The sequence below is a fragment of the Netta rufina genome (assembly GCF_964035555.1).
Source record: "Netta rufina genome assembly, chromosome: 3".
Taxonomy (NCBI): domain Eukaryota; kingdom Metazoa; phylum Chordata; class Aves; order Anseriformes; family Anatidae; genus Netta; species Netta rufina.
The window spans coordinates 31,496,549-31,513,238 of NC_140125.1; the positions used below are offsets into that span (position 1 = coordinate 31,496,549).

Consider the following 16,690-nt stretch of genomic DNA (forward strand, 5'->3'; position numbering starts at 1 on the left):
CGTTAAGTACTTTGAGAAGTCCCATTTTAACTTTTTTCCACGGCAATGAAAACAAGCGTATTCCATGAGTTATTGGACAATGTGCATACTACAATTAAATCAGAATTAAATGTCCAATTTTAAATTTCCTTTTCAGGACTTACCAATGTACTGCTTCCAAAGGCACCGTATATATAATAACCACATGCAAATTAAAATTTGAAACCCATGTTGTTTGTGTTAAGTACTGCGGTTTCATTTTAAAGCTTACAGGCTTTGGTTTGGTTCACTGGTTCTTACTGTTTTCTTAAAACACAAACCTTAACCACAAGAGGAGTCTCTAGTAAACCCAGTTCTGATGCTCTTGCAATTCTTTTTTGTGGGATGGAACCATGTATGTTTGATTTCAATGGGCTGGATGCCATGTATGAAGTAGAAGGTAGGCATGGTGACTGCCAGCTATCATCCTGTGCTAGAGAACATGAAGGAACAGGGCGAACCACCAAATCCAGCAATCTGTTAAGATACACAATTTAAAGTAAGAAAGTAAGTTAATAAATGGAAATGAAATTATGTTGTGTTCAAAACAGCTGAGATGATACATAACTAAAATATGCAATGGACAAAAAATATGCGTATACATTACTGCAGCAGTGAGGGTATCAAGCCCAGGTCCAAGCTACAGGCTTTTTTTTTTTTTTTTTTAAACTATTTGTTTACATTTTGTATTTTATTTCCTAAATTACTGCCTCTGAGGCAAGAGTAATCCAATTTTACATAAGTAGCATAATTCTCATGTCAAAAGAATTAATCTGCATTTCAATGCTGGGACCAATTCAAATTCTCCACTTAGTTGCACCCTTATGTTGATTTTTGGTTTTCTGTCTATTGAACAATTTGAAAACAGAACGCTCTGAAAACACAAGAACACGAGAAGCATCTTATTTCTCAAGATAATTTAAATGTAGTATTACTAACTATATTTAGTACCAACTAGTAATTCTGTAGGACAAAAATAAGTATTACTTATTTTCTACAGTATTAAGACAAAAGCCACATAAAATAATATTCCCTCCCCCTTATCTTTGGAACATTCTCTCTGTGGATCTACTTTACCTGGAACATTTTTGTGAAAATTTTGTAATTGGTGTCCCAATAAACGCCTCAGGCAACTCTGCATCAGGGAGAGGTTGATTCATTATGACTGGTGGTTCTGTAACTCTAGGACTGGAATTAAAAGGAAAACATGATTGACTTTCATTCACCTGCAGTACAAAACATATGGTGAAATAAACTAGAATTCTGGTATCACCTACAAGAAAATCATTATTATTAGTATTACTACTAGACCCTTTTTGTTGTTTGTAATTCTACCTATTTCTAAGTTAAAAAGCTGAAACAAAAACAGAAACCAGACACAAAGTGGTAAGAGTGGTACTTGATCACACAACAGCATCTATCAAGATTTGTACACAACAGCCTGATGGCAAAGCTTTAGTTTCAGTTATCTTAAATTCTGTAAACACATTTAACACCGTAAAAATACGTATTTGCATAAGTAAGATTATTAACAGAAAACTTTCTGAAAATATTATTTCTCGCATTTAATAATAATTACTCTACTTTGCATATGCAAAGCAGCCAAACAAAGCTTTATTCAAGGTCCGGTTTCTCAAACACCAAGAAAACAAAACACAAACATTTTTTTTGAAATCTCTATCCAAACACCTATCTAAAGACTTAACTTTGTTAAAACGCTTCTTACCTATCGTTTTGTGCAAAACTGTTTTTCTGCTCATTTCCTACCCATACTTCTCCAATTTTGGACAACACATCACTGATGAAAGTTGCTCTTGTATGCACACTTTCTGCATTAGCTTTTTTTGCTACTGTTGATAATGGCTTTGGTCTTGATACTGTAAAGTAAGAGGGGAAAAAATATTAGCCTTATGTAATCCAAGTGGTGGTAAGTTGTCCATTACACTTTTCCCCCCAAAATTTACCTTCTCTTAAGACTGAAGAAGGCAAATGGTAAGGCTTGGCTCTCTCCATAGCCAGCTTCCTTTGAACTCTAGGAAGGATCTTGCCATATTGGTCTAATATAGAATTTCTGGTAACTGCTCTCTCTCTCAAGCGAGGATCACAATCATGCTGATAAATTAAAAGAGTAAAGGAAAAAGTTTATAAAAAGTTAACTAATTACAAAAAGTTCATTGTAATCTGTGCTATTCTAATTAGTGAATACATTTCCTCTAAAGACGCATTAAAATGCATCCACTGCATGTAACAGCAAGTTCTACCCAACAGCAAACACCAATTCTGCCTAATATTTTTAGCAAGCGGACGGAAGACTTCCAGAACAATGAGCCTACAAACTTAAGTTGAAGGAGTTCTGGCACTCTGTACAAACTTAATGTGCCACGCATGTTGTCACCTGCAATTCCCACTCTCAAATAGCTTACCAAAGAGTAACAATGGACCTTGGTTTTCTGAAAAACCAAGGGCTGAGATGTCCTTATATACAAGGCACCTGCAAATTATGTTAGACAAAATAATTTGAATATTCAAACAGGTAAGAAAAAGCTACCTATACACATCTTCCAGACAGGTAAGTTTTCAAATGCAGGACCTAGAACTTCCAATACCATCTAATAGATTTGATTCATTGCAAAATTAAGGTCCTGGAAAACATCATACGCATCACAGATTTGTAAGAGAAGTTCACATAGACACGTGAAATGTTGAGTTATTTTAAGAAACAGAAGGTAGATAAAAATTGATTTTTCTCATACTAGAGGTAAAATGGAAATTGTGGAATCACAGAGCTCATACTGTAACTGAGGAAGTTAAAAAAAAAATAATAAAATTTTACATCTGGATATGCATCCAGGCTGCTCTCAGAAAAACAAAGTTGCATGGAAGATGCAAGAGACGACATACAACATATTCTTCATTCCACAGAAAGGATCAAAGCAACTTCTAATAACCTATGTTATTAATATGTTAATATGCATATATTATGTTAATATGTATGTGACATACATATCTGAACAACTAAGTAGCAAGACTGGCTGATATTTACTGTAGTAGCAACATGCATACAAAAAACAGTTCAAACCAAACAAAGACCATGCCCTATAGCACCTCACAGTAATTTGCTCATATCCTTGAATACTTTACACTGAATTAACACTCTTGCAATCATACAGAATTCATTCATTAGTTTCTGGACCTGGAGTTCTTCAAGGGGTTAAAATCCCTTGATGTTGAATAAACAGTATTTAAGCTTACATATACACTGTGTACACACTATTTAAGCTTAAGCATTTCCTATATTCTTGCCTTATCCAGACCATTTACAGTGAAAGACACTTTTCTTTAGCAAAAATAATTTGCTTTAGACTGTTAGGAATTAGGTAAAAATTTATTTTTGTAATGCAGGACTACAGTGAAATTTTAAATTTACAGCTTTATGTTACAAAAGGTAGATTCCTCAGATTCAAACTTTTAAGTGGAGTCAACCGGTCTGTAACAATTTATAAGTTCACAAAATAGCTCTGACTCGGTGAAAGATTTTGTTTAACCTTTAGGTTCAGCTGCAACTTAAGGTGTAGAAACTTATTCCTAGTATTTCAAAAGAATGGTATAAGAAACACTTAAACCATATTTGAACAATAAAAAACCAAGGTTTTTATGAAGTACCATCAAAAATAGTAATGCCTTAAAGAAACTTGCACCCCTGGACAGAACATTTATGCTTACCATAAGATTAACTTTCATTGACTGATTCAACTGTAGTGCTGGGATATAGTTGGCACGTTGCAGATGGTGAACTAAAAGAAATTCGTGATTTTGTACACCACCATTGGTCTGCAAAAACTTCTCCAAACACTCCTATGAGAAATAACACATTTCAGAAAACTATTATGATTCTGCCTCTTATCATTTCCAAAATGTAATTAAGACTTCTTTCTTGTCCACACTTACTTGTTCAGTGTCTGTGAAAGGGAGCTTCAGTAAATCTTGCATTAGTCCCATCTCCTGACAGATTTCATACATGTGCCTTAACAGCTCTTCTACATTTAACTTAGTGCTATGTTGTTGCAACAGACTCCAAGCCTCCACCATGCACCTGTTATTAATTTATAACATGTAAAGAGAGTATTAATCACATAATCCAAAAGATGTCTGAAAACTGTGTACTGAACACTTAAAGGAAACTGAAGTGACAGTGATTTACATCACTAGTTCTCCACCTTTCACCACACTTGAATACTAACATCGTGGCGTATATTTCTTTACCTATTCGACAACAACACAGTGAGAAAAAGCTGCACTTCACTACTGCTTGAGACTGATGGCTTCATCATCTGCATGTATTTGAGGGCTCGCCTATGCTCTCCTTGGCACATAAGCGATTGAATAATTCTCATATGTTGCCATGACACAGTTTTGATTGTAGCTGGATGAAACAGAAGGGCCAATGAATTCTGTAAAAGTTAGAAAATAGGTTTATTAAGATAGATAATAATCACTTCTGCAATAAAAGCACTCAAAAGCTTCCTAAATAATAGTGAAGGTGTATAATGACTAGTACTAATGAAATATTTGATACAGGAAATATAAATAAGAATGTTTAAGCATTTGCACACAAAAAAATGTTAGCCATCTAGAATTGTTTTAAAAGAACTTCAACTTGCACATTTCTAGGTTAATAAAAAGTAATATTTGTATATAGAAATTTGATAACTACATTATTGAATAGACAAGTTATTCTCCCAGATTATATTAACATAATGAAAAGCAAAGAACAAACTTCAGCACCAGAAAGAACATGAATAAGGTTCAAAAGTCACCTTTGCAATCTTCTGCCTTGAATCGTACTATTATGATCACAGTTTTAGTATTTCAAATACCCAAAACATTGTTTTTGAGAAACTGTTCAACAGCTAAAAATGACTTAAACAAATGGCTTTGAAAATTTAAACAACAAGCATTATTCATGTTGATTTCTTCTGTAATCAATTTCCCATCAAAGTAATAAAAACCAAATTTCAAAGCATAATTTATTGCTGAAAGCATCGTAACAATATTACAATAGCTTCTGCTCCTTTATCAACTGTTAATGAGCTCAGCACCAATTAAAAAAAATCTTTTTAGTTTATAGCTTTGTACTGTAATGTATGCCTAATCAAACTGTAACATACTTACTTCATAATCATTGTGATCCAGAAGCCAAAAACCTTGAATAAGCCTAACGAGACCCCAGGGGATAGCAAAAACAGTTGGGAAGGAGTCAATGGAAGTTTCTGTTTTATTCGGAATGGAATGCATGATATCTAGCAGCAAGTAAATTGTCTGATATCAAGTATCTGATTAAGGCAAATATATTTCTGAGATTAAAAATGTATCCCATTATTCTTAAAAATATTGTAATGAATGAGAACGTAAGAGTATTAGAAAGCAGAAAAATAGTAATGGATTAGTCTTGCCATTTTAAGCTATTATAAACCAAAGAAAGCCAAATACTGAACCATAAAATTGCATCCTGAGTACATAACCAGGAAGAAATTTCGGTAAGGTATTCAAAAAAAGTTAACTTTAGATATTTAAATATCTCAGTTTTAAACTCAGACCACTGTTTAGTCAGAAGAGCTACCAGATGGACATTCAAAACATTGAAACACTCAAGGCTTACAAATTCCCTGGTGTTGGTTTATTTCCTCATTTCCAGAGTATGCAAAACAAAGTAAATCCTTATGAAATGTATTAGCTCTCAATGAAAAAAATCTGAATTTAAAATGGCATGATTCTTTGGTAATGCCATTCTCTCTTTCTAACGTGTTTTTAGGAACATACTCTAAGTCAGCTGTAAGGTACAACAGCTTTTAAAACACGTGAACTCTCTTGGCTCCCCTCTCCGTTTGCTTAGGCAAGAAAGCAATTCTGTATATTTCAGCAGCTTAAATATTAAGTTTCTGCACATTGGCTTTTCCCTTCTCTCTGTTTATTATTCTGTGTGCCTGCACTTAGAACAGAACAAAAGCAATCGCTGTTAGCTGTGCTGGTGGGAAAAAAAAGGTACTGATAAGCTTGTTACATTTCCTTTTCCTCTGAAGCAGCACTTTTTGCGCATCATACTAGGAAACTGCCATTTACTACAGATACGGCTGCTTTAAAAAAAATACATTTCCAGAAAAACTGTTTTTCTTATTATCTTTAAAATTCTTTAGTACACCTGTTTGCTCACACCAGAAAAGACTTTGCAACAAAGCATAAAACATCCACAGTACAGAGAAGTAAAACAATGCTTCTGATTACCACTTAATTCTGAACTGAATTTTTTCACACTTGCACTGTGTTTGAAGTGTAAATTAAAAAGTTCTATTAGGCACCCACATGACATTTAAGTACATTTATGTGCACATATTGAAAACAAAATAGAAATAAATAAAAAGGATACAATTGCATGTTTGTCATTTTCTTCAATGTTTTCTAACAAATAGAGATCCAGCAGTGCCTGAAATGAGAAATTTAAAGTTTAAGAAAACCAAAAAACTCCAATCATCTGTAAGTCGTTTGCTCTTGTTTGCTTTTTTGCTTTTTGTTTTTTAAAGGAGCATAACACTCACGTGTAAACTAACAGGTGGGTATCTCCCAGTTCCTCCTTCATCTCTCCGCCACAGTTTCTCAACTTGTTCTCCTAACTGGGAAACCATTCCATCAATCATCAAGCAGTCAGAATCCCATTTTCCTCTGGAACAAAAAGCAACAAGGATTTGGACAGAGTAAAACACTAATTCTGTTTCAGTTTAAGAAAAAAAAAAAAAAAAAAAAAAACCAGCCAACTCTTCTAAAGCAAAGAAAGAAGACATACATACAACGCTGTGAATATCACTTGAAATATACATGCAAATACGTGAGTCGTTTGAGAAATGTTCATTAAGTGCTATTCAATTATTATAGGAGTTGAAAATGAGAATCTTAAAAGTTGTTCTATTACACTAAAAACTGCAATGAGGCTGTTTCAGGCTGTGTTACTTACCATACTAAAGGAATTGTAAACAATGTTTTTTAAGTGCCAAAAATAATCATTCTTATACTAACAGAAGAAATTTAACAGCATCAAAACACCACAACTTCTTAAGAGCAATATAATACCTCTAATTGAGTGTTCCAATATAGCAACTGATACACAACTTAATGAAAATTTCACATTTTGTTTTCAGTATCTCACTTTTATTACTGAAAAATGAGGGTTGGAGTTAGATGATGTTTAAGGTCCCCAAGCCATTCTACAATATACTGTTATTTTCAGAAAGCTGGACATACAGGTAAATTTTTACCATCATAAGCAGCATTTATGTTTCTATAGACATACCATTACAGTTATGTATGTCTGAACTTTTTAAAATTACATTGTCCCATAGACCACCAGTCTTCTACTGACTGTTTCTGCCATTTAATTTCCCCAATGATCAAAAGCAAAAAAAAAAAAAAAAAAAAGAAAAAAGTGATTTTTATCCAATAGCCAGTACTATGCTAGGTAAGTCAAAATTACTTGTAGCTGACAATCTTATTAAAGCACACAAATGTGTGCTTTACTTGTGAGTAGGAGACTTAGGCCAATACAATTATTACCATCTATTACCAGTCAGTAACAGAAGTGTTTTTTTTTTAATTTATTTTCAAAAACACGCTTTATTCTATGTCCAAAATAATTGTTTTGTGAGTATTGTGTTTTGTGGTTGACATTTATAAAAAAAATGACAAGAACAATAAACATAACTATTGCCTCATCATTTTCCCTTAAACTATAAAAAAACAAGGACTGGTACTAAGCAGAAGTATACACACACATTTTAGCACAGGAAAGTAGCCTCTGTATTCAACAGAACATGTGCATCACAGAATTGAGTACTGCTGACAAATGCATTAAGCACAGCAAATACAACTGTTGATATCAAAGCTATTCACTAACTTCTGAATTTTCAGTGGAAGTGTTCCAGAATTCTCTGGTAAACCTTACCTTGATAAACGCTCAAGTTTCTGTCGATGACCAGTATAGTAGCTCTGAATCAGAGGATAATTGTAGAAAGGTCTAGACAAGTGCATATCATCATCTACAGGCAGTAAAGCAAGAGCAAGTTAAAGTAGTATTGTATTAAATTTAAACAGAAGGTCATAAAAGCTAAACATCAAGAAGCACATCAAGAAGCATAAGCAAGCCTTCAGCTTTGAAAGAAACTAACTTTGTTTCTGCCTTTACTAGAACAGAAGGCACAAGACAATTCCTTCTTGCCTCCACTGTCACTTGAAGTTTACCGTTGATGTAAAATTCAGAACGTGTACTGTAACAGTAAAACCACCTATTAAAAAAATGTTTAAAATACTAGGTATTTCATGTTACTGATCCAAATTACCTCCCTAAAGTCAAAAGCTTATTGCTATTTTTAAAGAACACGCAGGAAAGAAACTGGCTGCATTATTCTACACAACACATTTGAAAAAACACTGAAATCTCTATTTCACCAACAGAACTTCAGCATATACTATCATGGAAACAACACTATTTGTTATTGATGAAACATTTACTAGACTATGGCTAAAAACATGTTTACAGGAATCACTGGACAGTTTCCTTGTTACAAACGAATTACAGTTGAAGCTTACCTAAACCCTCTGGTAGGAGACTGGATCGACAGAACCAGATGACTACTTGTGCATACAAAGAAATGAGGCTAGTTACCAGCTGCTTATTTGTCAAGTCCGTAACACCTTAAAAAAAAAAAAAAAAGAACAAACTTTTTTTAAACAAACTCCACAATACTAAGCGGAAAGCAGCAAAACAATGTGGTAGAAATCTCTGTATCACTTTCTCATTTGAAGAAAAAAAACAATCACAACAGAAAATAACTCTGCAAAGCAAGAGATTTACTAAAAGGTTAACATTAAAAAAAAATTAAAATAGAGTCTGAACTACTGAACACACTCTTAAGACATCTGTTTTCAATACAGCAGTGATTTTTAGTATGACAAAGGAAAAGAGCTTTATTTTTTCAATATGCCACAAACAATTTATAATATAAAAAACTGCAGAAACTTAAGCAACTTTTCTTTTAGCAAGTTACTCATTTATGCTTCCTTTATAATTTGTAATGCAGTATTTGTATTCAACTGAGTTGCTAGCTAAGAACTAAAGAGAATAATTTTAACCATTACCATATATAATTGTTGCAGTTTCAGTCTAGTTGCTTACAAAGCTTCTTGCTAAATGTAACCTCCCTTACTCACTTGCACGAAACTCCAGAACAAAGCATTTCCCTGAACAGATGCATATTAAGCAATAGTCACAATTTCTCACTAACAGCTCTTCTCCTACCTAAACTTGTCTTCTGAGCATCAAAACCAACAAAAATTCATGTTTCCACAACTACAACCCAAGTGTCACCCTGAATGAGAATATGAACTTCACAATAGAACATATGAAAGATTTAGTAATACTGTTACAAACCTTTTTCAGTAAGCTCTTGTGCTTCTGCTAGGAAACAATTCAAAACTGTGCTAAGGTTGCTCAAAACCAACTGGCAGTGCTGAAGAGACTGTATTGTTTGTGGGTCAATGAAGTTGCAGGAGCCATCAAACAGTGGAACACCTTTCCAAGAATAAATATTAAATCATTAGCCTATAGTGTAATTCCAAACAAGAGTTTCAAAGTACATTTAAAGTACTGTGTACAATATCATACAGAGTCAGATTATTTAATATGCTCAATTTCAAAGGATAATTTTATGATTGCAAAATGACTACAGTAATACTCACAGATTTGGTCAAATTCATCTTTTGTATAAATCACTTTGTTCCACGTCCACTCAAGAACAAACCGTAAACTAGCAGCAGAACTTGGCTGCTCTTTAAAAAACAAAAAGAACAAAAAGGAATGAATGAATGAACAACTTAAAACTCAAAAATATAAAACAAAGTCAACATAAGATGTATTACCTTCAGATGTCCAATGTTTAATGCACCCAGTCAGAAGTTCTAAAGAACTTGTCTGGACAGCAGCTGACAATACAGCTTCTAACTGCTCCTCCTAAACGCAACAGGCAAAATAAAATGATCATCTTACACAGTTGCGATGTCTGAACCATCAATAATTAGTGTTTCTAAGTGTAAACTCATATAGACACCAAAAAGTCTTTTCATGCATACTCAACTAATTCCATATCCCTTTTCTTAATTCTAATCACAGTCTTGTTGGTTTGAGGAACACATTAACTTTTCCTCTGATATTTCAACTTACTAATTCTAACCTCTATTTGCATGCCTCTGCATTATAGTCTTAATTTACTGAGCTCCAATTAACTATTTTTGGTAACATCCTCTGCTAATATCCATTACGCATTTTGTGCATGTAAGTTTTGCATCAGGAATGCATTAATATGCAATGTTTGCACTAGAAGCAGTGAAGCTAAGGTCAAGCTGCTTTCTAGACTGGAAAGACATGAGGCAGCTTCAACATCAGAACATTAAGCTCTAATTTTCTAAAATTATAGAAACAAAGTGAACTGTAAATTTTAATAGATTTAGATTTTATTTTAAACTGTTCAAAAAGTGCATTATAACGTAGTGGGATTCATTTAGGAGGGTAACAACTATGCACAGAAATAAAATATTAAAGGGTAGTTTACTGCAGCTGGTGCTCTGATACTTCAAGCGAAACGATCCTTCATATCATTTTACTGAATTTACTCTTTGTTTGTGTTTTTGTTATTTATTTCTTTAGAACACAGTCAAAACTATGCTTCTCTTCTAGGTAAAATCATTATGATCAAAGCAATCTCTGCACGTCAGAATAAACACGGGACATTTCCATCTTTTTCTTGGAATTGTTTCAGACAAGGAAACAACAAAGAATACTTACGGTGGTAAAGAAAACTCTAAACCAAGCTTCTTGACCATAATCCTGAAATTTGTCTTAACTAATAACCAAAAGAAATCCCTGCTCAAATCCACAAGTCTGAGTGATATTTTCACAATCAAACAATGATTAAAAAAATCCCCAACTTATTTCCAATTTATAGTTGACATCAAAGCATCAATTTTGAATTTAAGACTATGCATCATGCTTGCAAAATAAGCAGTCTAATGGCCAGGCCAACTTGACAAGAAATTTCCTTCAGCTGTCAGACTGTTTGTTTCTTGTCCCAACATACTTCCCCAAATCCAGTGAAGAATCCAAGAGACTAGTACATGAGGGCAGTAGGAGGACTGCTCTCCCCTGCCTGTTTATCACAACAGCTCCCTTTCTCATGAAACACTTTAGATGACAGAACGGTTGGTGTACTGCAAATGGAAAACCTATGAAAGAGGGGGCTGTAAATACTGCAGTGGGATAAAGCAGATAAAAAGCAGTGGGTGTCAAGTTATCAGGTCTTAGAGTTTCCACAGCCCTGTCAGACAACACGAATCATAGAATACCCCAATTCGGAAGGGACCCATAAGGATCACAAAGTCCAACTCCTTGCACCGCACAGGTCTTCCTCCCACCCGTGATTCCTGATAAGCACTCACCTGACTCAGACTGGATGGCTGGACATCAACTAGTCTTGGAGACAACAAGCCAGCTATAAGACACCTATTGTAGCTATCACAAATGGCTTCACTTATTGAAGGACCAGATTTCTTCAAAAAATTCAAGGTCTGAAACATCAATCAAAAATTACAGATTAAGACATCATTGTAATTTAACCATGAAGGTTCTAAATAATCATTGGAAAAAAAAAAAGTTTTGACAAACTACCCAGAAGGTTGCATCAGTAACATGCTTTAGTGATCTAAGTATCACTATGTAGTCTTGAAGATGGAAGCCAAACTAAGTTACAGTTTATAAAAATCCTGTTCAACTCAAATCAGCCCTTACAGGATTTTTTCTAGGTATTTTCTAGCTTCTTTAGGTTGACCTTTCCTTTTCCTTAATCACTGCAGCAAAATACATCCTATATAAATGAAAACTAACACATTTTTAAACCACATTTTGGAAGATCCTTTCCGTAGTTGTTTGTGCTGAAGCTGATCAAGCAGTTCTGTGGGATGGTGTTCTTTAGTTCTTAGATGTTTACTTGTGTTCAATGAGATATGTAACTACTTATGTTGGAAATGCTTAGCTAGCTGAAAAAAATGACTTGTTACAATTTGTGTGGTGGCTCAGAAGTTATTACTTGTCCAAGTTTGGAAGGAAAAAAAAAAGACATTTCATCTTAACTTTTTTTTCTTCCCATCACAGATGAAAACCCTGACTGTATGATGTATCAATCAAGAAGCAACAGCTTTCCCTGACTTCTACAGGATTGTTGTTCTTAAGAACAGCTTTCTTTTCCTTTCCGGACATCCAATCCTTCATCATGCTCACAAGTAGTCAATGGTAGTTTTCAGTCCCCACAGTGGACCTAAAACATAACCATTTGCTTAAAACTGGCAGGATGCAGCTGCAATTCTGTGAGTGGGTGGGCAGAATAACCACAAAATGGCCTGATGGTGGAAACAGTGCAATAGAAAACACTTCTTGACATTCTCAATGAAGATAAAATAAAAGATCACCTCCTTCTGGAAGCCAGTGCAAGTCATGTGAACAACTCCAGAGTTCAGCAAGCACGTACCATCTGCAGAAACAAAGAATGTTTGTTAGAATTCTATACTCTCACCATTTCATTACAGCCAGTTTACATTTTTAACACAGAAATATATCTGGAAATATGTGAGTACCCCCCGTTTTTTTTGCCTTTTTTTTTTTTTTTTGCCAGTTCATTTACAAACATTTAAAAATATCATTACTGCACATATACATTTTATCTCTAGTGTTACTGAGGTTGAAGACCTTCAGCTTAAAGTAATGTGATTTTATAACCATCACTAATTCACAGGCTATGTTATATAAGCACAGAAACCCCACAATGCCTCCGGCGTGTTTCATGATATTAAGTACCTTGTTGGTACAGCATAATCACACGTTGGATTTATGTGTTGGTTTTTTTTGTTGTTGATTTTTAAGTGACAAACGTTGAACAAGAGAACCAGTAAATGACATTTGACCTCAATTCTTAAACTTATCCTTATTAAAAACAGTGAAATACCTACCAAAGTTATAGGTACTTGGATTAAAAAACTGCTCAGGCGGTGGATAAGAAGGAGGAACTCCACGACTTAAACTCCGCTCGTGTACCAGAATATCCAAAATGCGGTTTGGAGAAGTCATACTTATTACAGTATCCAATGACCATAAGGCAAAATAGGGGCAATTATAAAGGAATTCTTCTGGCCTTTAAGGAAGCAAATATATAATTTCAATACCAACATTCAAATTAAGTTATTTGTAAGGACACTGAAAACAACTTAATAAAAATCTACCTTAGTGAATCTGGCATTTGAGCATGATACCAGCGATTGATGTCAAATACACCCAAATAAGTAGATGGCTTTCCCTGACCATATGTATTCACTTGCCAGCTGAAGATTGATACACTGGTGTCAGGAGATATTACTGTAAAAGACAAGAAATTGTGTCTCAGTAGTAGAAAATATTATATTTTTGATATTTTTAAAGCATCACTTTCCATTTCATTTTAATTCTTCTGTATCACTCACGACAGACAACACCTACTAAGAATAAAAAAATTGGTAGGATAGCATATCTCTCTGTGATAGATTAGTCATACTGCTCGTTTGCAGTTTCCTCGTTTTTTAACTGCAAAGACCAGCATTGTGCTTTAATAAACAATGTCCAAATTACTTTTTAAGTTTTAAAAATGGCTAAGTTTTAAAAATGCAAGTTTTAAAAATGGCTATGTCAAATATTTTTCTAAAAAAGAAATGCACAATTTCTGACTTTACGCAATTTACTCAATACCAGATCTCTTCATTGCACTGTCCATTTCTATCTTTAAATGTAACTTAAGCATCCCATTTTTCTTTTTAGATAAGCCAAACAGGCTATTCTATACAGATATTTAACTTTCAGACCGTGGGTACAGAACATTCATTGTTCACATTCCAAAACCATTCCTTTTGGAATAACCAAACATGGACATCACAACAAACCTTCATTAATGCTATCCTCTCTGTCTACGTGGTTGCGAAATTTCTCTACAGTCTGACAGCTGAGTAATTTAGTATTGCTGCTCTGTCCTCTCAAGGGAAAGGCTCCACCTGTGAGATCTAAACTGTACCTTTCATCACAATATTCAAAGCCCTGGGGAAGAATAAGAGAAGAGAGAAAAGGTCATTTTGAAATGAAAACAAACATTACACCTAAATCAACTGTACGTATCTAAATGTAATACAGATGTGATGACGTGTATTTCCCCCTAGATTATTTCCAATAGTAAATATAAATTACATCTGATCTGCAAGCAAATTTTAAAAAAAGTAAAATCATAGTGGGTAAAATTGATAATACTTTCCCTGTTTTCAAAGCACAGCATTTCTCTAACATTATTCAGTTCTAAAAATGTTTTGCAGAATTTCTTCCAAACAAGGGTTTGTTACGGATCAAAATACGTATCTACAAATAGATTCCTAAAATAATGCAATACAGATGCAAACAAAGCTCTTTGCTCCATGTCTTGATTACAGAACCCATGAAATCAGAGAAGTAATGGCATCACAGCAGCTGAAATTCTTTATTTATTATTAATATTAAGATATTAACTGTAAGCACACCAGAGATACAGCGATAACAGAGATATTAACTATAAGCACACCACTAGAATGAACACACATCCCTCTGGAGTACCTATGAGAAATTTCTTACTGATTAACAATCTTCTATCAGGCCATATAAGCTTCTCCTAGCTCCTCCTCTAATCCTGTCAGACTAATGGATTAAATATTCCTTGGTTCCTTCACCAAGCACAGCCAACAGCAGAAGAGGAAAACAGAGACAAAATGGGGTAGACATGAACAACACATCTAGGATCACAAATTACTTCAGAATGGGCAAACTACTTAGACGTATTCAGAGGTTCAACACAGTCCTGCTGCCGTTTCTGATAGCATCATTTTCTACAGTAAGCATTAACTGAAATACTGCCTTTCCAAATGCAGCATTGGTTCAAACCATCTGCCATGAAACACATCAATTTGCGTATTGTGGACAAGCAACAGCTCCACAACCTCAAAACAAAAAACCACCACCACAAATAAATAAGGAATGCCGAAACACAAAAACAACCCTAAAACCTAAACAAACAAACCAATCCCAAAATCAATTCTACCCCAGTTTCCTAAGCTTTAAGAACTCTGAAATGAGCTGGAACAAAACAATAGTCTCACATGGCACATCTAATTCATCTAGCCTCAGAAGAGGCCAATTTTCTCTCTGAAGAAATACTACAAAGAAATATCAAGACTGTCTTAAAAAAAAAAAGTCTTTTATTATGTCCTGGTTTCAGTTAGAAAAGAATTAATTTTCTTCCTAGTAGCTGGTGGAATGCTGTGTTTTGGCTTAGGATGAGAAGAGTGCTGATAACACCCCGATGTTTTAATTGTTGCAGAGCAGTGCTTATACCAAGCCAAGGACACCTCAGACTTTTGCTCTGTCCTGCCAACAGGCAGGCTGGGGGTGCAGTAAGAGCTGGGAGGGGACAGACCCAGGACAGGTGACCCGAACTAGCCAAAGGGGTATTCCATACCATCTGACGTCATGCTAAACAATATATAGGGGTGGCTAGCCGGGGGGAGGGGGCCGGACTGCTCGGGGTTAAGCTGGGCATCGGTCAGCGGGTGGTGAGCAATTGCATTGTGCATCACTTGTTTGTACATATTATTAGTAGTAGTACTATTATCATCATTGTATTATTATTATTATTATTATTATTTTCCTGTCTTATTAAACTGTCTTTATCTCAACTCACGGGCTTCACTTTCCATTTCTCTCCCCCGTCCCAGAGAGGGAGGGGGGAGGGTGAGCGAACGGCTGCGTGGTGTTTAGCTGCCAGCCGGGTTAAACCACGACATATTACTACAGAGAAAAATGCTGAAGTTTACCCTGAAGTATGCACAGTCCATTCTATCAAGTAACTTCAGCAATACCAGACACACATAGACAGATGAGAAAAATATAAAAGGTCCCCCTGAAAAACCAGCACAAAGCCTAATTGAATCTCACTTCTATTATGGAGGGAAACTATCCAAACAATTTTTAATAAAATGCTTTCCTGAAAAAAAAAAAAAAAGTCCACCATTCCTAAAGTTTGTTTCATCAAATAAACTGCTAAAACCAAATAAACCTGCTAGAGATGAATTTTAACTGCTGGACAATTCTGCTGGTTGGAAGGGCCCTCTGGAGGTCATCTGGTCCAAATCCCTGATCAAGCAGGGCCACCTGGAGGCAACTGGAGGACAGAACTGTGAGTGGTAACCAGAAAGTGCTGCTAAATGAATCCAACTGCATTAAAGAATTATCATTGTGCTTAGGCCCAAGTCCTTTTCATACCGTTCCACATATGTGTCTGGATGTTTTAAAGGAAACTGCTATTCAAGAAGTCCAGATGATTTTGATTATAGCTTTTCCACATCATTTAAGAAGCCAACCTATGCAGCCAGGTTAAAAGGTACTACTCCCTTTGACTTGAGATTTCAGATCTTAAGGCATAAGGAAAAGGATCAAAAGGTCACAGATCGTTTAGTTTATGAAATTATAATTATTTTAACT

General features: G+C 34.8%; 1 protein-coding gene across 2 annotated transcripts in view; it reads right to left on the reverse strand.

Annotated features, from left to right (window-relative positions):
* Positions 1-16,690, reverse strand: part of AHCTF1 (AT-hook containing transcription factor 1) — a 47,047-nt gene that overhangs the window by 13,019 nt on the left and 17,338 nt on the right. For both annotated transcript variants that reach the window (XM_084283532.1, XM_084283531.1), the window contains exons 8-27: positions 14,077-14,227; positions 13,387-13,519; positions 13,117-13,298; positions 12,580-12,641; positions 11,554-11,682; positions 9,982-10,072; positions 9,802-9,891; positions 9,494-9,634; positions 8,653-8,757; positions 8,009-8,102; positions 6,612-6,735; positions 6,443-6,499; positions 5,191-5,337; positions 4,282-4,469; positions 3,967-4,111; positions 3,742-3,873; positions 1,983-2,130; positions 1,745-1,895; positions 1,096-1,206; positions 300-495 (exon numbers count right to left, since the gene is read on the reverse strand). In XM_084283532.1, the coding sequence (XP_084139658.1) occupies positions 300-495; positions 1,096-1,206; positions 1,745-1,895; positions 1,983-2,130; positions 3,742-3,873; positions 3,967-4,111; positions 4,282-4,469; positions 5,191-5,337; positions 6,443-6,499; positions 6,612-6,735; positions 8,009-8,102; positions 8,653-8,757; positions 9,494-9,634; positions 9,802-9,891; positions 9,982-10,072; positions 11,554-11,682; positions 12,580-12,641; positions 13,117-13,298; positions 13,387-13,519; positions 14,077-14,227 (2,577 nt within the window). The remainder of the gene's footprint in view (positions 1-299; positions 496-1,095; positions 1,207-1,744; positions 1,896-1,982; positions 2,131-3,741; positions 3,874-3,966; positions 4,112-4,281; positions 4,470-5,190; positions 5,338-6,442; positions 6,500-6,611; positions 6,736-8,008; positions 8,103-8,652; positions 8,758-9,493; positions 9,635-9,801; positions 9,892-9,981; positions 10,073-11,553; positions 11,683-12,579; positions 12,642-13,116; positions 13,299-13,386; positions 13,520-14,076; positions 14,228-16,690) is intronic.